Here is a 10,779-nt window from a genome sequence, read left to right on the forward strand (position 1 = left end):
GGTTTTGATGGTTTCCTGTCTCACATTCAGGTCCTTTATCCATTTTGAGTTTATTTTTGTGAATGGTGTGAGAAAGTGGTCTAGTTTCAACCTTCTGCATGTTGCTGTCCAGTTCTCCCAGCACCATTTGTTAAAGAGACTGTCTTTTTTCCATTGGATGTTCTTTCCTGCTTTGTCAAAGATGAGTTGGCCATACGTTTGTGGGTCTAGTTCTGGGGTTTCTATTCTATTCCATTGGTCTATGTGTCTGTTTTTATGCCAATACCATGCTGACTTGATGATGACAGCTTTGTAGTAGAGGCTAAAGTCTGGGATTGTGATGCCTCCTGCTTTGGTCTTCTTCAAAATTACTTTGGCTATTCGGGGCCTTTTGTGGTTCCATATGAATTTTAGGATTGCTTGTTCTAGTTTCGAGAAGAATGCTGGTGCAATTTTGATTGGGATTGCATTGAATGTGTAGATAGCTTTGGGTAGTATTGACATTTTGACAATATTTATTCTTCCAATCCATGAGCAGGGAATGTCTTTCCATTTCTTTATATCTTCTTCAATTACCTGCATAAGCTTTCTATAGTTTTCAGCATACAGATCTTTTACGTCTTTGGTTAGATTTATTCCTAGGTATTTTATGCTTCTTGGTGCAATTGTGAATGGGATCAGTTTCTTCATTTGTCTTTCTGTTGCTTCATTGTTAGTGTATAAGAATGCAACTGATTTCTGCACATTGATTTTGTATCCTGCAACTTTGCTGAATTCATGTATCAGTTCTAGCAGACTTTTGGTGGAGTCTATCGGATTTTCCATGTATAATATCATGTCATCTGCAAAAAGCGAAAGCTTGACTTCGTCTTTGCCAATTTTGATGCCTTTGATTTCCTTTTGTTGTCTGATTGCTGATGCTAGAACTTCCAGCACTATATTAAACAACAGCGGTGACAGTGGGCATCCCTGTCGTGTTCCTGATCTCAGGGAAAAAGCTCTCAGTTTTTCCCCGTTGAGGATGATGTTAGCTGTGGGCTTTTCATAAATGGCCTTTATGATCTTTAAGTATGTTCCTTCTATCCCGACTTTCTCAAGGGTTTTTATTAAGAAAGGGTGCTGGATTTTGTCAAAGGCCTTTTCTGCATCGATTGACAGGATCATATGGTTCTTCTCTTTTTTTTTGTTAATGTGATGTATCACGTTGATCGATTTGCGAATGTTGAACCAGCCCTGCATCCCAGGAATGAATCCCACTTGATCATGGTGAATAATTCTTTTTATATGCTGTTGAATTCGATTTGCTAGTATCTTATTAAGAATTTTTGCATCCATATTCATCAGGGATATTGGCCTGTAGTTCTCTTTTTTTACTGGGTCTCTGTCTGGTTTAGGAATCAAGAAAGAGAATCTTAAGCAGGCTTCATAGCTTCACACTCTGTGGGATGCCCTGGCATGTTTCTCCTTTTTCTTTTAAAGTCCTACTTCTTAACTCCCTTTTCCAGTTGACCTTTCTTCACTTGGGGCTTTTCTGGGTTGGGATGGGAATGAAATTGGATTTCTTTGTGCTATGCACTTTTTGCCACATTTTAGATTGTGGTTAGTGTCTAGAAACTTTACTAGAAATGAAAATTTCTATTTAAAGATAGTAGGTTGTACATAGACATCTACTTCACTAAAAGAGTAAAGTTTAAAAATTCTTAAGTACATAAAACCACAAGAAAAGGAAGAATGGGTGAAAGGATGAGCAACAAAATTTCGGAACTATAAAGGAAAAAAGGAATACTGTATATGACTTAGTAGATCTAATAGACCTGAATGAGAGTGCTGTAATAGTGTCAATCTATTCTAAAATAAGAATATTGAAAAATGGAAGAAGTGAATTTATATATCCTGTGTACATGTATATACACATATATATATCCTGAAAGCCCTCAGCCTTCTTCTGTTCCGCTCCTAGAATGTGGCAGCTTGTCCTTTACTCTCCCAAGTCTGACATTGGAAGATTCTTTAGGTGATTTGACTAGCTCGTGAAGAAAGACTTGATGACACTGACATTGTTTCCCCAATTAAATGGCTCAGCCTGATCACTTACCTTAAATGACGCCTTATAGTTTGATAAGCCTTCTAAATAGCTTTGTGGCCTTTCACTTAAATATGGATATCTGAAATAGGCTTCTTAACATTAAAAGGTAGAGTTTAAAGCTCAAAGAAAGGAAAAGCAACTGGGAGCAAGCAAACTATGCAGATAGAAGAAAATTTAAACTATATTGATCTCCTTAGAGAGGTAGATTTTTACAATCATGGAATAACAGGATAATCTATAAAAGCATAATTTAAACAGATAGCATTTGGAAATTAAAAATATGAGAGCAGAAACAATCTTAATAGATGGTTTGCAAGATACAGTTAATAATGTTTCTCAGAAGGTTGGGGTGGGGGGCAGAGGAGGAATCAGAGGTAGGAAATATCAGAGGAGAGTAAAGAATCGTGAGGATCAGTTCATGAGGTCCTTCAGCACTGAGGGATGTGAATTTCCAAAGAAGCAAGGTCCATTGATTGGCCAGTGCAGTAGATGAAAAATAGACAGCTGGGAAATTTCATAATACTGGGGACAGAAGGAAGAACCTAGAAGCTTCCAGACTGGAAAAAAAATACATCAGACAAATCTGAAATGCTTTGTCTTCTCACCATCAAAATTGGAGGCAGGTGGGAGACAGCACTGTCTTCAAAATGATTTCCAGCCTAGAATTCTTAATCCAGCCTGTCAGCTCTGAGGATAACCATATTTTCAGATGTACAGTATCTCAGTACTTATCCCCCTTGCATCCTTCCTTCAGAAGGTTTGGGAGGGTATACTTCATGAAAAGAATAAAGAAAATTGAGGAAGACAGGATATAGGAATCCTGGACTCTGTAGGATAGAGGCATGGGGAACCATAGGATGCTAGTAAGAGGACAGTGTAGTATGATAGATGTGTATCAGCTGTAGATGATAAGCAGCCGATTGGAACAGATGAGAGGGCTCAACGATAGTCTTGGAGATGAAACTGATGTGTCTGAATTAACATTTGAGAAAAAAATTTAGGAAACTAGTGGAAGGTTGAATTAGTGATAGGGATGATATAGGGAAAATGAAGCAAATGCAATGATAAGACATTAATTATGGGAAGAACAAAGGATTGTGCAGGAAAGAAAAAGTAATCCTAGCTTACCACATGGCTTAATTGTGAATTGCATTTACAGAATCATAATAATGTAAAGACTGAGTGCTCATCTAACTCTGGTTATCACTGGGAATGATTTTCCCCCCTTCAGGGGACATTTGCATTACCTGGAAATCTTTTTAGCTATTATATCTTGGTGGGGAGTGCTAATGAGTAGAGGCTAGGGATGCGCTGAACATCATGCAGTGCACAGGAAAGCTCTTCTCAACATAGACTTCTCTTCTTCAAAATGTCAGTAGTGCTGAAGTTGACATCCTAACCAAAATTGTGATACAGTTTTGTTGGGTGGATGGAGAGATAAGAAGGGTGTGTAGAATGGGAGTGGGAATGGAGTTAATTCCATAATGGGAAGTCAGTAGAAAATGCCCCAAACTGAGAAAATAATAAATGTCTAGAGTGTTTTAGGGATGTGTTAAGTTAAATAAAATCAGATACAAAATTAGTTTTTTGCAGTGCTGTTTATCCTGTTTTACCACCCAGTGGTCATTCTTAGATGTGGGCAGTGGTCTGATATAGTTCAGTTCACAAAGTTGGTGGTTTGCTCTTTGTAGTCTAATCCAAGCTTGTGCAGTTTGGGATTGAGCCTCAGTTTGTAAACAATTTCCTGGGGCCATTTTCCTGAGCTGCTTCTCTTTAGCTATTTCCCTGATACTTATTGGCTCTTTAGGTCTACACTTTTGGTCCTTTAGTCAGAAGCCACTGTGGCACACACTTCATGTGTTGCTGCTCACGTCTGAGACCAAGTGGCTGAAGGTTAGAAGAAAAAAAACCAGTGAACATTAGCCCTACTCTGCTGGGAGCACATAGCTCTTGCGATTCAAGAGAAAGTTTCCTGTCCCTTAGAGTTTTAGCCTCTGTGGGTCTCTGTTACACACACTATTGCTGCCACCTCTAACCATGATGGCATTGCTTGTGGGCTGGGGCATGGGAGAATGGAGAAAAGAAAAGGAAAACCCTACTCTCTGCAAGAGTTAGACTCCTCTCTTGACCCTTGAGGCTTGACCCTAGAGGGCTTCTGGGGCTCTCTCTTTCCCAGCTGGTGCTCACTTCTAACCCCCAGTCCGGCCAGGCGACACTAGAGGGTGGAAAAATGGTAAATTCACTTCAGATATTGTCCTCCCCAGTCTTCCTGCTACTGTTTACTTTTTACAGTCTTCAAGTAGCTGCTGTATGCTTTTTTTGTCCAGGTTTGATAGTGACATTTTATGGGAGGGACAGAGTGTGCTTGTTCCATCTAACCAGAATAGGACCTACGTAAGCATTTAAAAGATAAATCGTAACTATCAGTATGTCATTCTCAATGTATATGTCAAACAGTTTGCTAGACTATAGGAATAAAAACAGGGAAAGATAGGGTACATTATCTCAGTGAACTACTTTAGAGGAGTTTGTGGACATTGATAGTAAACGCCAGATAATTGTAAAGGAGTTGGGAGTCTCAGAGATTATATAAATCTGTTCAGAGGAGTCTGGTGTATCTACATAAGAGGGGTAATGTTTGTAAGTCATGAAGGATGAATTAGGAGTTTGCTAGGTGGACAAGGGAAAGGAAGTAGGTACAGTATATAGATGACAATTTAAGACATTTCTAAGAATTTGGTATCCCTGGGTATAAAGAGCCCCTTAAAGTAATCCAAGAGGTTATGCAGGTGGGTAGGAACCAGATCTTGAATGCCATCTAGAAGAGTTTGGATTTTTTTATTTTAGATAATGCCACCGGGATTGCATGTTACACATTTTGTTCCTGGTGTATGTGCAGTTTAAGCTCCTTTTCCCCATAGTTTTTCTGTATTGAAATATAGGTTAATTGTACCTACATTCATCTTACCATTTACTTATTTATTCCCTTATTGGAATGTTACATTATTTTTATAATTTAAAAGCATGTTTTTTGAACATGAACAAAAAGTTTGATTTGAACCTTGGAAACAAGCAAAAATACTTGCTAGTGAATAGTGTGAGTGATCAAACTGTCAATAACTAATTCTTAATTTTTAAAAATAACTTAAAAACCTTTGGATTTCGGGGTGCCTGGGTGGCTCAGTTGGTTAAGTGTCTCACTTTTGCTCAGGTCATGATCTCATGGTCCATGGGTTCAAGCCCCACATCAGGCTCTGTGCTGACATCTTGGACCTGGAGCCTGCTTCAGATTCTCTGTCTGCCTCTCTCTCTCCCCACTCACGTTCTGTCTCTCTCTCTCAAAAATAAATAAATATTAAAAAATTTAGGGGCGCCTGGGTGGCTTGGTCGGTTAAGCGTCCAACTTCGGCTCGGGTCATGATCTCACGGTCCGTGAGTTCGAGACCCGCGTTGGGCTCTGTGCTGGCAGCTCAGAGCCTGGAGCCTGTTTCAGATTCTGTGTCTCCCTCTCTCTCTGCCCCTCCCCTGTTCATGCTCTGTCTCTCTCTGTCTCAAAAATAAATAAACGTTAAAAAAATAAAATAAAAAAATAAATTTAAAACAACCAATGGATTTCTTTTGTGTAGTTCAATCTGTCTCTCCAAGGCATTTCCAAAAAATTCTATGCAGTGGAAGAAGTAATGGGTGGTTGCTTAAGGAGTGCTGTGAATCCCATTCACTTAGATTTTTAAATTCTGACATCTTAACAGAAAGAGGGGTTTATTGTCTCAGTCACATGTATATGTAATATAGTGTATATTTATGCTGTATATATAAAATATGTCCCCACCTTCCTTCAAATGCACTTGGAAAAGATAATTTAGGATTTTAAAAAATGAGTATACTTTAAAAAGTTATTTTAAACGTACGTTTTAAGAGGTATTTTGAGCTCCAGTTCTGCAGATGGGGGTCTTTGAGAAGTGTAGTTTGTTAATTAAACAAGAGTTGATTTCTTGTCACTTTGTAATACTTTAAACAAGAAGATTAAGCAGCTAACATCTTACCTATTTGAATGAATGAATATATTTGTACATTATATGCTGTGGCACCTGGGTGGCTCAGTCGGTTAGGCATCTGACTCTTGATTTCAGGATTGTGGTTATGATCGCAGGATTGTAGGATCAAGCCCTATGTCAGGCTCTGTGCTGTCAGTGTGGAGCCTGCTTGGGACTCTCTCTCCCTCTCCTGTGTCCCTCCCCTGCTTGCATGCACGCTCTCGCTCTCTCAGGCTCGCTCGCGCTCTCTCTCTCTCAGCAAAAAAAAAACAATGCTTTTTTTTTTTTTTTTTTTTAAATGTTACCAGTCATGGGAGGAAATCCTAGTGAACGTTGTTTCCTTGCTCCCTTTATTTTGTTAACAAAGGGTAAATGGCCTCTTAAAAAAACTATTATGAATGAGATAACTGTGAAAAACTATTTTTTCAGGCTTCTCTTCCTTGTGCAGCATTGGTGGTAGAGTGGTGAGCATAGCTGCCTTCCATCCAGACTCCTCTTCCCTACAGTAATGCTTCCAAATTTTCCTTCCTTGATCAACACTCGGTCCCTTTTTTATGTTGGTGGTTAAAGCAGTTCAGTAGGTTAAATTCGTTACGGTTTGTAAATGTAATTTTAATGTTTTTTGTTTTTGACAGCCGATTTATTTTGCATATTCCCAGCGAGGAAAGAGACAATGCTATCCGAGTGTGTTTTCAGATTGAACTTGCCCATTGGTTTTACTTGGATTTCTACATGCAGAACACACCAGGATTACCTCAGTGTGGGATAAGAGACTTTGCTAAAGCTGATATCCTTTTTTTTACTATAATGACTGTATTTCATTATTGCTAATAAAATATTTTAGTACAGATTTCCTTTTGCTTGTCTTTGAGATTTAAAACTTACTAGATAACTATACTTGGTTTCTAAAAATTGTCAATATAAATAGTAGACACAATTTAATAGTATATTCATTTTTATCTAGAGGACCCTTTGAAATAATGCAGTGATTGTTAGAATTAAATTTGATTTTCTCTTTCAGAAATAACTACCCTGTTTCTAGAACTGACCTCTTTTTTTACTTTGTTCTTGCTGTTCCATTTAACTAGATGATCTTTAATCAAATCACTACCTTTTGGGGATAGAAATTGTTAAATAATTATTGAATATTTAATATGTTAAAAGCAATGATTTTAGTTTTGTGGCAAATACAAAGAAGTTCTTGCTTTCAAAGTTTTTTTTTTTTTCCCATTTACAAATAAGATAGAAGCTTGTCAGTTTATTAGTTATAAAAGATATGAAAATTTAAGATTATAAAAGAAGCTGTTGGAAGGCACAAAAACTGGTGAATTGTTAATGGTCCCAATATTAAATGTGTTTAGAATTCAGAGATTTTTTAGGCAAAGCTATATTTGTAAGGGAATGTAGGATTTTATAAAGAGATAGGAGTGGGTAGTATGTTCCAGGTAAAGAAAAGGATTGAGCAAAATTGGAGAGTTGGAAAGAATAAGGGATACCATAGGAAGTAAATTAGTATATATTGAACAGACAATTCTTATGGGAAGATAGTAGGGAATAGGGATGGGAGGTATGTAGGGGGGATTTGTGGGTTCTTAGATCTTGAGCCAAAGTGGTTTTTATTCTGTAGGTCATTGTTTTTAACTGTAAATCATGTATTCGAATGGAATTGTAACCACAAGTTCACTGTACTGTGCTAGAGTTGGAGGAAGAATGGAAATAACTCTTGTCCTCAGCTCCTAGCTATAATTCTCCTTGAGTTCCATGAAATATGGGTCAGCCCTGCCCCAGGTCTCTGCAGAAAATGGATGAAACACTTTGTTCTAGATCATTGGTAACCATAAAAATTTTTTAAATTTTTGATCAAGGCTAAGGAATATTATGCAAATCTTTTGAAATGGTATTCAAGAAGACTTAGTTGGCAGGAGAGGTTAAACCATAGGGTGGGCTGTCACATTACTTGAGATACGGAGCATTAAGGTCTTGAACCATAGTAGAGGGACTACAAAGAAAAGACTGAAGAGACATTTCAGTGGCAGAAATGATCAGGCTCTTTGATTAAATAATGGAGAAGTAAATGAAGAATCAAAGGGGGATAGAACTGCTATTGAACACTATCTTTGTTAAAGACTTGGTCATAGGTTCTGTGGAGAAATTATGGAGGACTTCGCTTTTAAGAAGCTGTAATCTAGTGATAGAAACATGATCAAAACAGGCAAATCTGCGTCTGTGATCTATTTTGCATAGACTTAGGGTTCTACCAGAACAACTTTACATACTTTGGGGTTCTGGGCAAGATTTTGTGTGTGTATGCACATGAGTTTTAAACTTCCCTTGCTAATTAAAAAAAAAAACAACATCCAAAACTTTGTTTCGTTATGTTTATTCAGTTGTATAGAGAAAAGCCTTTCTTGCTAATGTGATAGATTTCATTAAATAAGTGAGTGTTTACTCCATGCCAGGCATTATGTAGTGAACAAAGTGGTTTCAGTCCCTGTCTTCAAGATGAAAGAAAGTTATTAGTGCAGTATGGTAAGTTACGATAGGGTACTACTGAAGAGCATCGAGTAAAAGTTGACAGCATAAGTTCTGGAGCCAGTTTACTTGGGTTAGGGTCCCATCTTTGCCATTTACTTGCCATGCGACCTTGGGCAAATTGTGGAGCTTTTCTGTACCTTTGTTTTCTTTTTTATAAATTGTGTATAGCCTTGAGATTTTTCTTTAGTAAGTGTTCAGCAAGGTCAGTATAGAATGGGCATCCTGGATTTTCTCCTGGGTTAAAGTTTTGCTTAGGGATCTATGTTCAGAGAACAGTGGGGCAAAGGAATTTTGGAAATTGCTAAGAGATTGATTAAAGTGATAAGCCATATTGTTTAGGGAAGAAAATAAAAGCAGGAGGAGGGTGCTAATGCAGACAAATGAATATAGTCAAGATCAATGTACAATAATGATATAATGTGAGTTAATTAGAAGAATGCTGTAGAAAGTTATGGTCATGATTTATTTCAGGCAAATTGCGGGAATAGTTTTAGTGATAGCAAGGTCCAGAATGTTGCTATGGGAATTGGTCTGAGAAGTGGGAATGGATAGGACAAGGAATACAAGGAACTGAGGCTACAGCTTGAGAGGAGTTGTCCATGAGGAAATTTGTATCATTATCATTAATTGTATCAAGATATCATTATCTTGATAATGGCAGGATTTTGGAGGACGATTACTGTCTAAATGATGGTTCTACCTAGAACAGATTTTTCATGTATTTGCAAAAATGTTAGTATAAAAAGAGTACTTAAGAAAAATTCACTAGATTATTAAAAAAAAGATTATATGTATTCTATATTCTTGTAAGAATATATTACAAGTGGGGATGTGCTTCAAATTTTTACTTTAATCAGTATAACCTCTTAACTACCGTTGACCCATGAACAATGTGGGGATTAGGAGTCCTGACCTCTGTGTAGTGTGAAGTCTGTGTATAACTTTGACTCCCCAAAACTTAACTGCTAATAGCCTACTGTTGACCAGAAGCCTTACCAGTAAAATAGCCAGTAAACACGTGTTTTGCATGTGACATGTATTATATACTGTATTCTCACAATAAAGTAACTAGAGGAAAGAAAACATAGAAAGATTCTTTTCAGTGTTCTAAGTATATCTTGAACTGTAGTTGGTTCAGTCAACTCATTTTGTGGTGGTTTTGGGGTAGAAAAAAATGAGTAAATGGAAAATGTAAATAGTAGTCAGTTGATTTATAATTTCTCTTGTTAAATCTTTATTTTTTGTTTTTTTTTTTAAAGTTGTTTAATGGGTAGAAAAGTAAGATAACACTAATTTATGGACATGGTGATGCACCTTGCAGTTATTAGGAACACTGTAGGAAGAGGAAAGAGGAAGAACTGCAGAAGTATCTTCCTCTCTGAACTATTAAGAGTTCTTTCTGCTTCGTGCATACTTTTGTTTTTCTATGGTAAAAATTTTATTGGAAGAAATAAACATTTATTTAAGATGTATACTTAAGATTAAAAAAAAACCAAAAACCTGTGATGACTTTAATCTTTATTTATTTTTGAGAGACAGGAGAGACAGAGCATGAGCAGGGGAGGGGCAGAGAGACGGAGACACAGAATCCGAAGCAGGCTCCAGGCTCTGAGCTGTCAGCACAGAGCCCAACGCAGGGCTTGAACTCACGGACCGTGAGATCATGACCTAAGCTGAAGTCGGATGCCCAACCGACTGAGCCACCCAGGCACCCCAAACCTGTGATGACTTTAAAACACATGAGAGGTTTTACTAAACATATAAAGCCAGACTATTATTGGGAAGTACCTTTCCAGAATGTTAGCAGGCTTGTATAGAATGAAAGGGTTAATGTTATATCCAAGCTTTGTCCTTTTTTCTCCCTTCCCCAATTAAAGGCATTTATGCTGAGATTCTATTATAGTGAGATTATATTGTAGATTGTATATTGAGGTTAACCTAGTATCTGTCTTTTGATTACAGTGTTGTCCTAGATGGTTGACTTCTTTGGGCTCTTTGAGGGCCTCTATAGTTTTTACTACAACTCTAAAAACCAAAACAGATTGATTGATCTATTTATTTATTTAAATATTTGTTTACTTTTGGGGGGGGGGGGGGGGGGGCAGAGAGACGGAGACACAGAATCCGAAGCAGGCTTCAGGCTCT

General features: G+C 37.5%; 1 protein-coding gene and 1 long non-coding RNA gene across 3 annotated transcripts in view; both read left to right on the plus strand.

The window, feature by feature from the left end:
- LOC125934382 (uncharacterized) overlaps window positions 1–10,779 on the plus strand; it is a 365,655-nt gene that overhangs the window by 66,045 nt on the left and 288,831 nt on the right. The window lies entirely within an intron of this gene.
- The window catches only part of DCP2 (decapping mRNA 2), a 54,420-nt gene that overhangs the window by 11,479 nt on the left and 32,162 nt on the right, over window positions 1–10,779 (plus strand). Inside the window, exon 2 of the mRNA XM_049647727.1 lies at window positions 6,735–6,886. Coding sequence (XP_049503684.1) covers window positions 6,735–6,886 — 152 coding nt within the window. The remainder of the gene's footprint in view (window positions 1–6,734; window positions 6,887–10,779) is intronic.

The sequence above is a fragment of the Panthera uncia genome (genome assembly GCF_023721935.1).
Source record: "Panthera uncia isolate 11264 chromosome A1 unlocalized genomic scaffold, Puncia_PCG_1.0 HiC_scaffold_17, whole genome shotgun sequence".
In the NCBI taxonomy this organism is placed as follows: Eukaryota; Metazoa; Chordata; class Mammalia; order Carnivora; family Felidae; genus Panthera; species Panthera uncia.